The sequence below is a fragment of the Castanea sativa genome, chromosome 10, assembly GCF_040712315.1.
Source record: "Castanea sativa cultivar Marrone di Chiusa Pesio chromosome 10, ASM4071231v1".
Lineage (NCBI taxonomy): Eukaryota > Viridiplantae > Streptophyta > Magnoliopsida > Fagales > Fagaceae > Castanea > Castanea sativa.
Window position 1 is genome coordinate 24,841,484 of NC_134022.1, and position 13,227 is coordinate 24,854,710.

Here is a 13,227-nt window from a genome sequence, read left to right on the forward strand (position 1 = left end):
ATTTTGGGATGTCCTAAAATATTGTCCTGTTTCTAAAAATAAAAATTATTAGTTTACTAATGTTCCTATTATATTTCTCCTTTATTTTCAAAACTATTTGAAAAAAAAACTAATATTTAAAAAAATCAATTTAATTGAGGCACTTTTTTAGTTGCCTCATTAAGAATAACTCTTTTTAAAAAAGTTGATAAATTTATTTTAGAGTAGTTTTGTAAACTTATACATTTTTATAAGGTAAACAAAATAATAAATAATGTTTCTTTAAAAAAATTGACTTTTCAAACAGAACAAACAAGGGACTACTTTTTTTGTCATAGAAAATTGTGTATTTGCATGTTATAGCAACGTGGCATTATCATGCTAACATGAAGAGGAGTATTGTGGTGGTGGAGAATTACTATAAGGTGTCGTTCGGTATGGGGTAATGTTTTAAAATTCTCAGGAATGTTTAAAGATTTCTATGTTTGGTTGCAAATTACGCTAGGGAATCAGATGCCAGGGGAATCCTTAAACCCGTCTCAGTAGAAATGTGGATTCCCTTTAAAACAGGTGGGAATCCAGATTCCCAAGCTTAAAAGAAATTGTATTTTTTATAAATTGACAATTTTAACCATTTTTCCTTATCATTTAAGCAATTAAGATAAACTATAAAACAAATTATTAATATCTTCTCTCTTGTCTTTATCTTTTCCTGCCAAAACAACATAAACAGGATAAATAACTCTGCTAATAGTTATTTTTGTATTATTCTTGTCATTTTAAAATGTTAGATCACAGTTTTAATGAATGTGTTGCTAATTAATAGTTTAAATAATATTTTTTATCTATCTATTTAGAGTAAGATATTTTTTTAAATGACTAATTAATAGTTTATATATATTTTTTCATTATTTATTTTAAGGAATTTTTTTTTTTAAAGGGCTAGGTACTTCACATTCAAATCTAAGGACAAAATGGAAAAAACAGATAATTCATTTAAGATTCCTGGGAATACACTAAACATTATCATCTCACATTCTTGAGAATCTCCCAATAAAACCAAACATAGGAATAGCTACAATCATGATTCCTAGGAATCACATTCTTAAGAATCTGAATATCAGGAGTAATGTGGATTTTCGGTACCAAACGCCACATAAGAGCAACTTAATTTAATACTGTCTCCAAAAGTCCAACTGGTCGTTTATTCAGTTTGACTCGATATCTATAAATTCTGTTAGTACAAAAACTGCTCTTACGGATAATAGCGACCGATGCCGGAAAGTGTGACCATGTTTCTTTCAACCACGTGGATCTCCAAATCGTGCATGCATGACAAGTGTTTACCCAACGTGTAGGCAAAGAGCCGGTTATACTTTGTAGTTTTCTTCTGCAGAAGAGAGAATAAAATTCTTTTATCTCTCAAAGTAAACAGAAAAACACAAAACAGAACGAAACCCAGAAAAGAATTATTCAAATCCAGACCAAATGAGCAACTTCACATTCACCCACTTCTACGAAACCTGGTTGGAGCAATTGCACAAGCTGGTGAACCAGTTGTCCTCAGCTCCAAGACCACCCTCTAGCCCAGACCAAGAACACCACCTAGTCCAGCTTGTTCACAAGGTGATGTGTCACTATGCTGAGTACTACAAGTTGAAGGCACAGGCAACCGAGCGCGATGCAGTGTCGGTGTTGACGGCCCCATGGGCGAGCTCGCTTGAGCGATCGCTGCACTGGATAGCTGGGTGGAGACCCACCACGGCGTTTCACTTGGTGTACACTGAGTCATCCATTCGGTTTGAGTCCCACATCGTTGATATCCTCCGTGGCATACGCACTGGTGATCTCGGTGACCTCTCCTCCTCTCAGTTCCGCCGTGTCAGCGAGTTACAGTGTGAAACCGTACGTTATGTTACTTTATCTGAGTTCATTCTTGCTCAACTCTAGGACACACCCATGATGTGATACTCTAATTTCTCGTATTTATGGTAGATCATACCAATTAAACTACTTTATTCATGATAAATCCTACCTAAACTTAATTAATAGATCTATTGTGAAAGCAACAGAAGAAAGTACGTATCACGTCGTTTGTACTCCAACTCTCCAAAGAGTACCGCATCCTTGCATGTCCAAATCCACAACATACAATATGCTTTGGTTCCGCTTATTTTGCTAACGAAAAATAATAATAAAATATTTTCTGAGTATTATTTATTATTAAAATTATTGTGCATTTGCCTAATTGCACCATTCATGTCCTATAAACAGTGCAAGAGACTCTGGATTAAAAAAAACAAAAACAAAAACAAAACGCAAACGCAGAAATTATAATTCCTATCCAAAAGCCTCCTAAGTGTTAGCGTACGAGAGATGCTACGTCCATTATATTTTTATAATATTTTCATAACAAATTTTCTTAACAAATCACATGTGATTAGTTATTAGTTTAAATTTAAACCTAACATTAAGATTATTTTTTTGCCACAACAATAATAACTAGTAATAATCTGCCACCTAGGATTTGTTGTAAAAATGTTGTGGATACATCATTTCTCCGCATATGTGTGTGAGTCTCCCTCCTGAAAACTTGAACTTTGGCCCTTACCCCACACTCCACAAGCACTTATACTTGCGGAGTGACCACCAAGGGTATGTGGTGGTGGTGATTAGTTGTTATTAATTCAAATTTGAACTTAACATTAAGATTACCTTTTTACCTTAACAATAACAACAAGTAATAACCTACCACTTAAGATTTATTGTGAAAATGTTGTGGATATATCATTTCTTCGTATAATTTGTGCAACCATATCTTTCTCATCAAGTACTTGAAATGGTCTTATATGTCAATGTGTTATAATTTAATCATAAGTTGACACAACCATATTATAAAAAATAAGTGTAGATTTGAATCAAATGAGGATAGGTTTGAGTTAAGTTAACAGATACTCATGTTCTGAAAAATGAGTGTAGGTTTGAGTGTGCATAGACTTATATAATAATGTCTTATTATTTAAACTAATCATGTTTCATTAATATGTATGTGTGAATTTTCCTTCTTTTTTTTATTTTTTTTTATACCAATTATTAGTAACTAACCTATTAGAACCCTTTTTCCGTTCATCAAAAAAAAAAAAAGAACCCTTTTTTCCTCTCTTTTCTTATAAAAAAAAAAACCCTAATTAAGCTGTTCAATCAATATCTTTGTGAGTTGGTTTTGTAATGGTTGGGGTAATATTATTAACATGTCCCAGTTGAATTAGGTAAAGGAAGAGAATGCTATAACGGAGGAGCTATCAGAGTGGCAGGATGGTGCTAGTGAGGTCATTGGCGAGTGTGGTGACTTCGAGAAGAAGATGGGACGGTTGATAAGTGTTATTAAAAGGGCTGATGATCTACGGCTGAAAACGGTCCGGAAGGTGGTTGAGTTGCTTACCCCACAGCAGGCTGTTGAGTTCTTGATTGGAGCCGCTGAGTTACAGTTTGGGATCCGTGGCTGGGGGATTAATCATGACCGGCAGCGTACCAATTTTTGAAATTCCTTTTTTTCAAATGTGTTCTGTTCAAACTTCAAAGTGAAAAGTGATCGATATTTGCAGCTATTCTAATTCAACAGCATCAAAGGTGTTTTGTACTGCTAACAATGCATGCAATGTGTATGCTACCAGGTCTTCAATTGAATAATTCGAAGATTCATAAGATTTGCCTTGTAATGAGACATTTACAATTGACAATGTCCTCCACTTACAGAAGTGGGGAAAACCTTAATCAGTACCTCAGCAGATCATGTAAGCAACAGGCAAAGCCTCTGAGGTAGGGTTATTCAACTGGAGGCTATATGATAGTATATCTTTTTGATAACTATGGGGAATAGATACGACGGAGTATTTCAACCCTAGCTATCTTTATTAAAATCACCTCTTCGCATATGATATATATATATCAAAAGATATCTAATACACCACATATATAAGCAAACTTAAAAATGGACCAAAATTTACTTGCTATATAATCTACAAAAGATTGTATACATGCTATATACTCAGAAAAGGACCCTAGTTATGTTGATTCTTCAACCAAAAACATTTCTAACAAGATGACCTAGGTTCAACTTTCAAACCTAGCGGGAAACTGCTGCTGCATATCAGTAAGAGATGTTAATTTAATTTGAACTGTTTCTCTCAGTAGCTACAACTCTGTTAGTATTTGGTTTTATCTTCTCCCCATTTCCACTGGGCAACCCAACCTTCGATGACATATCTTTTTTATCAGAAGTGACTGGATGGGCTCTTGAAGACGCTTCAGCACTTGCCGGAGCTGGAGACTTTGTAATGCCGTTGCCATAAGCCTCCTTGTGACTTCTCGTTTCACTGCCAGATTTTACATTCCCATTTTCTGCAAGTTTTTGTTGGCTTCCTGTACCATTTTTGGCCACCGGCGAAGGCATTGTTTCTGCATAGTGATAGAAACACAACTGCTTTTATTAGATTAATAATAAAAATGACAGATTTATCTATTTTAATATATAAAATATCCATAATTGATGTGGAAATGTCCACATTTTAAAAAGAAAAAGAAAATCCAAGTGTATGTAAAATTAAGCATTAAGTTTTAAAAAAGGTAATACCCAGTGTACAAAACTCTTCACTTATACAAGGATTGAGAGAGATCATGGTAACCTTAATTTATTGGAGAGATTGATTCTTGAACACAAATCCGTGACATGTTGCTTATGGTAAAAAGCAAGGCTCAACCCCTAAAACTAAGCTCCAGTTTTAATAAAACAAAATTCCTGACCTTTTATTTTGTCTAAAGGTCATTATAAAGTACTCAAAACACCCAAAAGCTCCAACCTATGGCTATACAGAGACATTTTTTTCACACGTTCATTCAAGTTACAAAGGAGTGTTGATACTGGAATTAAAAACCTTTTACATCAATAACTAAAGAGGAAAATTCACTCGAGAACTGGAAGCTAGAATATGAGGTCTTTTTAATTACAAAGTCTTCTAAGCTAACAATTGGGTATCCTTGCCTTCATAGGACTTTCAATCAATTTCATGATGGAACCAAACCTTTTGTTTGATTGTCCTTTTGTAGTTAAGAAAGCCCATGTTCAAGTTTCACATTAACAGTGTAAAGTATGAAAGTTTAAAATTATAAATTTCAGAAACTTACCTCTTATGCTCCCACAAGCAATGATTCGGTTAAGATAATCCCGGAGCCTTGCTAGGACAAGCCTTTCTTGCTCCGCATAGAGTTCTGACCCATGTCCATTAGATGACTTCTGACTAGTGTTTTGACCATCGCCCAGCACCCCTTTTGGTGACCCACCATCCATGAACATCATGTCTTGTTCATCACACATCAATGCAAGTGTTCCAGGAGACATTGGCCTACCACTATCCCTATCAATTCCATCAGAACCAGAATCAGTGCTTCCATCTCTATCCACTTGATTCCTACTCAGATGGTTACCAGGAATAGCTTTCTGGCTACCATGTCCATTCTCAACAACTTCGCTCTCTTGAGTGGACAAAGCAGTAGAAATTTCAATATTCTTCCTTTCTGTCTCCCTATCCAATTTGCCACTATTTCCTGGAAATGTTACATTAAGGACTTAGAAGGCAAATGAAATGTTTTATAAAAAATATAGTTTTCAGTATAATCTACTGCTAAGCTAAACGCATATACACAGATCACTAAGAAAAAGATTTTACAAATGCCTATATTGATCAATTTTCAACCAGTCCACTGTAAAGGGTTTTTGAGCACAGTAAAATTACAAGCAGGCTTAAAGAATAAAGGCCCCTTGTTCTGGAAGGCACATGTTGAATGTGCGACCAATATGGAAATTGGAGATATTTTCATTCATCTTCAAAGGAATCAAACCAATCGAATAAGAGCATGATAAAAAGAAATGAAATATAAGAAAAAAAATATCAAAAGAAATCATGGGGTGTTTCAGACCAAATCCTTCCACAAATTCTTTTAAACTATAGATATCAAGTACAAAATGACATTCTTAGGACTCTAATTATGGCAAGTAACAAAATATGGATTAAACTTTTCAGATCAACCAACTGATGAAAACAATGATCAGCCAGAAATAAGGAAAAAGATTCTATACAATTCATCATTGGCAGTAACTCACATGACAATGAATAATAAATATTCTAGAATATGACCTTTCTAGAGTTTATTTACATATAATGTTAAATTCAATACAGTCATGTTTGCACTGAAGAATTAAGGACAAAAATGTTATTTTTTCGGACAAATAAATCCAATACAATTATCTGTTTGAATTTAATTGAGGAACCTAATATACTGCACCAAAGGAAATATACTTAAGTTTTACCCTAAAAGACAACTACTTTATGCAGTTCTAATGATGTTTACATAAAACAGTTGACATCGAAACTTATAATAATACAGTGAGCATAGTCATTTCAGTCATATAATAAGCTAAAAGTTAGAACAAGCTTAAATGTAAAAGAACCAGCAAAAGTTCTATCTATTTCTATATGTTAATCATAACCTGTACGTGTCATTGTTACTTCTGCTGAAAGTTCGACCAAATGTGAACAAAGATCCTTCATGTCCTGTGGTTGGAGTATGTTGGCCAATGTAGATCTTCAATCATAAGCAGTTATGACAATTAGTTTGTGTAAAAAAGAAAGAGAATATTTATATATATATATATATATATATGTATATGTATATAATTTACCAGGTGCATCAAAGTGACATAATATGCCTACCTGTACTTGAAATTTGAAGATCCTGATACTGCTGCATTAGCAGTGCATGAATCAGGGATGGATGAAGCTCTTAGATGATTTTCCTGAATAAATTTTTAAAAATAATTACTGCATTTCTTCTTCCTTTTTTGCTGAGAAAATGGAGGAAAGAGTGAAGAACAAAAAAAAAAAAAAAAAACAGGAATCTTATGGCAAAATGAGATTAAAGAGTATGCTGGAGTTTTCAGTTCTTAAGGCCCGCCTCCCCCCGCCAAAAAAAAAAAAAAATCATTTCAGAGCATAAATAGTTAGTGCAGCTTGCCCTCTCTCTCAAAGATTATTCAGAGCATTAACATGTTTTTCATGAGTCCCAAAAAGAATTACCCAAAATCTTTTTCATACAAAGATTGACTTTATTACATAAAGTGCAGAAAAGAGGAGCATAGCCATTGTACACAGGTAAATTATATGGTTTTTCTTAGTAAAATTCTATCCGTAAGAGTTGTATTACAAGAAATCAGATTTGAATGCGGATGAATAAAGTCAAACTTACAGGAAATAAAATCACATGACACGAGGATAAAAGGATTTGAATAACATGTCTCTTGAAGTATCACTAGCAATACAAAAACTCTATAGTCTACTGATCCAAAGTTACTCAACAAATGATCCTTAAAAATGGAAAAATTAAATATATGCTTCACAGTTATTAAAATAAGATCAACAAAATAGATTAAGATCAACCTAGACATCTCATATTCAAGGATTCTAAGAAAAAGTACCCGTTGACAAAGTTCATGGCTTTTTCTCTTCCTGGGCACAAGAGGGGTCCCATAACCAAAGGATCCAATAGCCCCACTGATGGCTGCATTAGCTAATTTAGCCTGTTGAATATTGACCATTGCATTATGGTCTTCATGAATAAGATCCCTTCTTTCTTGGCTTCCTTCAAAATTTTTACATTCCATGCATTTACAGTTTTCAGAGCACAGAACATTGGCTTGGAAGCACTCGCAATACTTCTTGAGGCACCCTGATTTCTTGCATTGACATCCTTTGCTGTGCTTTCCCACCACTTGAACTTCTGCAACATCTTCCTGATTTGTTTTAAGACTTAATCAATGAATGCCAAGTTTAATGATTACAGATAATATGCTTGACCCACTGAACCAAAAAAAGGTTTCTTCTTCGTAAAAATTATTAGTAACATATACCGCTTTAGTTTCAAATTCTGGTTACCATTTGTACAAAATACACCCCTGAAGTTTGTGCATCTAAAATGTAACATGATTTTAGATTTAACAAAAAATGTTAAACTTATGGTTTGTACATCTAAATTATGGATTTAACAAAAGTTATATTCTTATGTTACTTTATGGCTATGTATCCTCAAGAACAACTTATGTTACTTAATGGTTACCATTTGTTAAACTCAAAATGTTTGTTAAACTCATATAGTAGCCATTTGTGCATCTAAAACTATAGAGTTTGACTTAAAAACAATATCAAACTGTGGAGTTTACTATATAATTATTTCCTAAATTTATTACTTATATGATTATTTTATGAAGAATAATAAATTATTACACAAAGGATTATTGAGCTCTTAACACTTTTGAAAGGTCACAGTATTTTTTTCTTCAATTAAAACTTTTTTTTTTTTTACCATTGTTCTTCTTTTATAACTTCTGAACTTTAAATACGTTGATAAAATAGGGAAGATTATTTCTATTTCTTAAAATTAAGTTTGATATGTAAAAGAGATATCACCAAAAAAAAACACAAAGAAATGGAAAAAAATAAAAAAAGGAAACAAAAAATGAAAAGTTTGGAAAATAGGGAGTATTTTATTTCTTTAGTGGGGTGGTGACTCACATCATAGTTCCAGAGAATTTAAATTGAAAATCAGAAATAATTTCTGCACGTGATCTGGTCAATAAAAGTAGACAAGGACAACACAAACAATCCATCCAAACAATGACACCTGGCAGACCAAAAGGTTAAAGGATCAATACAGCTACAATGAAAATATCAAGGAGTATCTCATGTTTAGTACTTAAAGGTAGAGGACAACAAGGGGTGTGATGTAATTTTTGTGTCTGCGCTGTTGCTGACCTGTGTGTACTTTTTGGGTTTAGGCCAATGTTTTGATGTTGGCTTTTGAGCTGGGTTGTATGGTTGCTGTATACTGAACTGTGTGGTATTTCTTTGCATTTGGAATGAAATCTTATCATTCATCATAAAAATAAAAATAAAAGAGTAAAATCTCTGCACAAATCCACATAAATGATATTTCTTGTACATATCGAAATACTTAGAAAAGACACTCCCGTCAACATTTAATTCAGTTAAAGTCAATGCAAGAGCACTCATCATGCAAGATTGTTGCACAAGTTGGAGTCAGATTATGTACCCTACTATCTCGAGGTTCATGTGGACTACTAGCTATCTTTGGCCTGAATGCATTTGGATTACGCTCTAAGGTCAGTCCAACTGCCTCCTGCCTAGCAGCCTCATTCTCCACATTATTCTGACAATTTATGCAGTTGCAATTATCACAATAAATCCCAGCTGCGAAGCACTCACAATACCTACAATTACATAACTTTGCTTCTTAATACTTTAGAATATGTAGGAAGAAAAGATGACGCACCACATACATAAAGGTTAAAGCTACCAGTAATCTATGATAAATCTCTAAAAGACCAAGCAGTTGCACTCCCATTAAATCATATAGAGTTTGAAAATGGATTCAACAAATTAACCAATAATTTAACCAACCAAACCATTCAAGATACATTTGGAAGAAACCTCTGTCATATTGCAGAGAAGAAACAGGGAGGACTTGATTACGACTCCAGGATGTTGTATGAGGATTACTTCATGTCTCATTGTGTGTCCTAAGAAGATTTGGCTTGTATCCTTTCATTTACATTTTAGTGGACCACAAAAGGCTCAATTATAGTGAAGAGGAGAAAAAAAAAGCGTAACGAAGGAGAGAGAGAGAGAGAGAAGTGAAGATAGGGGAGATGAAGAGGGGATAATCACTAAAAAACTCATTACTATCATGCATATGATACTTCCAGAATAGGAAACTTGTATAGTCATTATAAATTTCTCTAACCCATGTCATCCAATTATTGAGCAATTTGGCAGCTATCCTTCCTTGAGGAAACAAGTTATTAGAAAGAGGACAATTGGAGACTCCTACAGAAGATAGCTTTCAAAAGCCTTGTGCTTAATGCAAATTGCATGACAAACCCATCAGTCGATTTCAAGTTGCACTCCTGCCCAAGTCTTGGTTTGTGAAGGAGAATTAGCAGAAATAAAGGAGGATGCTGAACATGGAAAATGGAAGCCTTATAATGTTCAACTCAAACTTGAAGATGATCTCCTATTTTAATTTGGCAGCTTAAGCCTTGTTTGAACTCCAGTTGAAGAGGTGACTCAGCTACAACATAGTTTTGCAGAAAAATAGCCTGGTCCTTCTTGATCAAGTGTCAAGGTCAGAAGAAATAATTCAAACAAAGAGATACACCAGATTAAAAGGAACAGTAGTATGGCTTGTGCTTTATACTTGCAGCTTTATGGTCTAGTAGCAGGACCATTGTCTAGTTTATATGGTATAATAATATCTACAAGACATGCAACAGCCCAGAAATGGCTAAAGTTCTTTAGAAGCAAACATGAAAAGTAAAATAAAATCACCTTCCCCATCTGGACGGGGGGTTAATTAATCGTCCTCATAAAGGCAAGGAATTGATGACCTTGAGTTCAATTCTAAAATAATTCCATGTAGGGAGGCAAGTTTTGCAAGATCACAAACGCAATGCTACAACCCAAATGCATTTCATGCTAAAAATGTATGAAAAGGAGTCTATGTGCTTACAGCTTCAAGCACCGGGAACTTCTGCAATTACATTGTTTTTGTTTCTTTGGAGTACTATCCTTTGCTTCAGCATTAGCCCGCGGTTTTGGTCTAGGGGACTCTTGCTTGCTGAAGAAAAAACACAAATGTGCAGCAGTTAGAAGAACAAAACAATAGAACTGAATTCATAATTGTATAAAATATTTCCAATTCCATTAAGAAGCAATGGCATATATAATTAAAAGCATGTATGCACAATATAAGCTTCTCAAAAGATATCTTCATTAAAGAATAAAGCAATAATTAGCAAAAGGTGAGACTGAGAAAGGAAAAGGAAGAAGAACAAGAAAGTCATATGGGTTAAATTTTCTGCTAACAAAAATGTGAAGGATTGGGAAAATCGATTATCTTGAGCAACCCAAATATAATAAACCCTTGTAGCAGTGGTGAGAAGATCAGAAGACTTGCTCCAGCTGTTGCGTCTATGTCCAACGAGAAGGGAGCAAAAATAACATCTTCATGACAGGTAATACAGAAACTACCAGTCTACTGTGGAACAATAAAAGAGATATCAAGAGCAGGGTTGTTTCATTCTCTAGATATATAGCCCCTTTACTGGATTTAGATGTTCAAAATGGGAAGTAGTTCTTAAAATTTTGTCCTGTGACTTTCCATATGGACAATCCTGTAGCATTTTGTGGCGTAGCTTCTCGAGGAGTGGGTGCGGTCATGGTCATCCCTCGATCCTACATCATGTTTCAAAATTATTCTGTTGACAAATACGTAGATCATACATGACAACAACAACAACAACAAGAACAACATAGCCTTAGATGCTAGGCTCTCTTCCTAATACAATTTCCATCCCATAACCCATCTCACATTCCAATCCCTTTTAAAAATTCTGATTGCCCCAAAAGCTTAAGCCGCTAAAAAATGGAAAATTTAATCATTTAACAATAATTCTAACACCCTTAAACACTAAACAGATTCATGATTACAATAATTTAGCTTATTTGTTGCACAATGCACATGATTGCTGTTTTACAATGTTTTTGAATGCTCAATCATACTGCCTCTTTAAATATTCTTGAAATCCCATTAATTCTATGCTCTTAATTCTACTATACAAACATATCCAAAACTATATTTGGAAGAAAAAAAAATTTCCATACCAAAAATGAATTAAAGTGATTCGTTTACCCAATATTTCTAAACTAAGACATATCACCTCCCAAACCAAATTAATATGAAAGAAAGATACTATAAAAGTAATGGAGCAAGACTCACGTCACTGCCGGTATCGGAAGTTTATGCACCGGATGAGAGCGGAGCACTGGCTGCTGCGGCGGCCGCGGTTGCAATTGCGGCGACAAAGGGGGCAGCGGCGGTCGCACACGCCATGGCGGCGACATTGGTGGAGGCGGCGGCCGCGGTTGCAATTGCGGCAACATTGGCGCGTGCGGCCGTAACTGTGACTGTAACTGTAACTGTAACTGTAATTGCAATTGAAATTGTACCGGTGAGAGAGGTTGCGGCTGAGGCTGAGGCTGCGGCTGCGACAGTGACTGTGATCTCATTTGCAATTGTGGCAGAGGCTGTGGCTTCTGCGGCGAGAAATCCAATTGCCTCGCCGATTTCTTGGGCGCCGAATCTGAATTGGTTTCGTCGTCCTTCTCCATTTTCAAAAAAAAAAAAAAAAAAGCTTGAAATACAAACACAAACACAAAGTTTAGAACCAAATCTATATAATCGAATTCGAATACACAGAAAATATTTTTTTTAAAAACTGCTTCAAAACCTCAATAAATTTTTAGCGCAGTGACATTGAAACCGTGAAACGCCGCCGTTTCTTGGCCAAAATTGGCGCCAAAGAAAAGCCCTCTCTCTCTTACACTGACTGAGACGAAAACAGTGTCGTTTTGAGTCCGAAACACGACGACGATCGGAATCGAATCGGAAAACGTAGAATTGTACGGAAGAGATAAGCGTATCAGCTTATTATAGCTTAGCTTTAGCTTAGGATTTGTCTCAGTCTCTCTCTCTCTCTCTCTCTCCCTCTCGAGGTTTTGAAAAATTGAAATTGGATAAAATTTGACGGTTCGATGAGGGGACTGGAAGATCTGACGGATGAAATTAAATGGATTGTTTTAACGGCTGAGATTTGGTAATAGGTGGATTAGGAGTTTTTAACCGTTGGATTGAGAGGTAGAGGGTTCTTTTTACCTGGGAAAGTGACGAGAGAGGAATTTGGCGCTAAGAAGTCTGAAACTGTTGCGAGTGTTTGTTTTTTGTACACGTGTACAGATATGTAGATTCTGACTTCACCACTCTCTGCTATAAATGACCGAGGATTTTATTATTATTATTTTTTATCAAAATGAACGGACGATATTTGAAGGAATCAAATATCCAAAAACTTTTTGATTTAAAAAAAAAAATCCAACGGCTGAGTTTATGTTTGTTCCATTATAAAATATTTTTAGATGCATAAGTAAAAATAATATTATTTTCGGTATTTGGTTGTGTTTCTCAAAATACTTTGTAAATCATTTTTGGTATTTGGCATGACATAAAATGAAAAAAAAAAAAAATCCATAAAAAACAACTCTTTCACTTAAAAAAAATAAA

The 13,227-nt window shown here is 34.7% G+C and overlaps 2 protein-coding genes across 3 annotated transcripts; one reads left to right on the forward strand and one right to left on the reverse strand.

Moving 5' to 3' along the window:
* Positions 1 to 1,467: 1,467 nt before the first annotated feature.
* Positions 1,468 to 3,524, forward strand: LOC142613190 (protein DOG1-like 4). The gene is made up of 2 exons (XM_075785419.1): positions 1,468 to 1,884; positions 3,249 to 3,524. The coding sequence occupies exons 1-2, from the start codon at positions 1,468 to 1,470 to the stop codon at positions 3,519 to 3,521; spliced, it is 690 nt and encodes a 229-aa protein (XP_075641534.1). The 3' UTR covers positions 3,522 to 3,524.
* A 431-nt stretch (positions 3,525 to 3,955) lies between these two features.
* Positions 3,956 to 12,627, reverse strand: LOC142613189 (protein tesmin/TSO1-like CXC 5). Of its 2 annotated transcripts, none has more exons than XM_075785418.1 (9): positions 12,398 to 12,627; positions 11,887 to 12,269; positions 10,618 to 10,725; positions 9,142 to 9,319; positions 7,511 to 7,825; positions 6,750 to 6,832; positions 6,527 to 6,621; positions 5,164 to 5,583; positions 3,956 to 4,437 (listed from the first exon to the last, which is right to left on the reverse strand). In XM_075785418.1, the coding sequence occupies exons 2-9, from the start codon at positions 12,174 to 12,176 to the stop codon at positions 4,148 to 4,150; spliced, it is 1,779 nt and encodes a 592-aa protein (XP_075641533.1). In that variant the 5' UTR covers positions 12,177 to 12,269; positions 12,398 to 12,627; the 3' UTR covers positions 3,956 to 4,147. The 2 variants fall into 2 exon arrangements, with proteins under 2 accessions (XP_075641533.1, XP_075641532.1); XM_075785417.1 differs by having other exon boundaries at positions 11,887 to 12,301.
* Between the last annotated feature and the right edge of the window lie 600 nt (positions 12,628 to 13,227).

What these genes read in the sequence shown, in the direction of transcription:
- LOC142613190 (XM_075785419.1), top strand. Translation starts at nt 1,468, where the DNA reads ATGAGCAACTTCACATTCACCCACTTCTACGAAACCTGGTTGGAGCAA. An exon ending in GCGAGTTACAGTGTGAAACC is followed by an intron (nt 1,885 to 3,248) that starts GTACGTTATGTT and finishes CAGTTGAATTAG; the next exon opens with GTAAAGGAAGAGAATGCTAT.
- LOC142613189 (XM_075785417.1), bottom strand. Translation starts at nt 12,278, where the DNA reads ATGGAGAAGGACGACGAAACCAATTCAGATTCGGCGCCCAAGAAATCG. An exon ending in TCTTCAAATTTCAAGTACAG is followed by an intron (nt 6,622 to 6,749) that starts GTAGGCATATTA and finishes TTATGATTGAAG; the next exon opens with ATCTACATTGGCCAACATAC. An exon ending in AGTAACAATGACACGTACAG is followed by an intron (nt 5,584 to 6,526) that starts GTTATGATTAAC and finishes TAACATTTCCAG; the next exon opens with GAAATAGTGGCAAATTGGAT.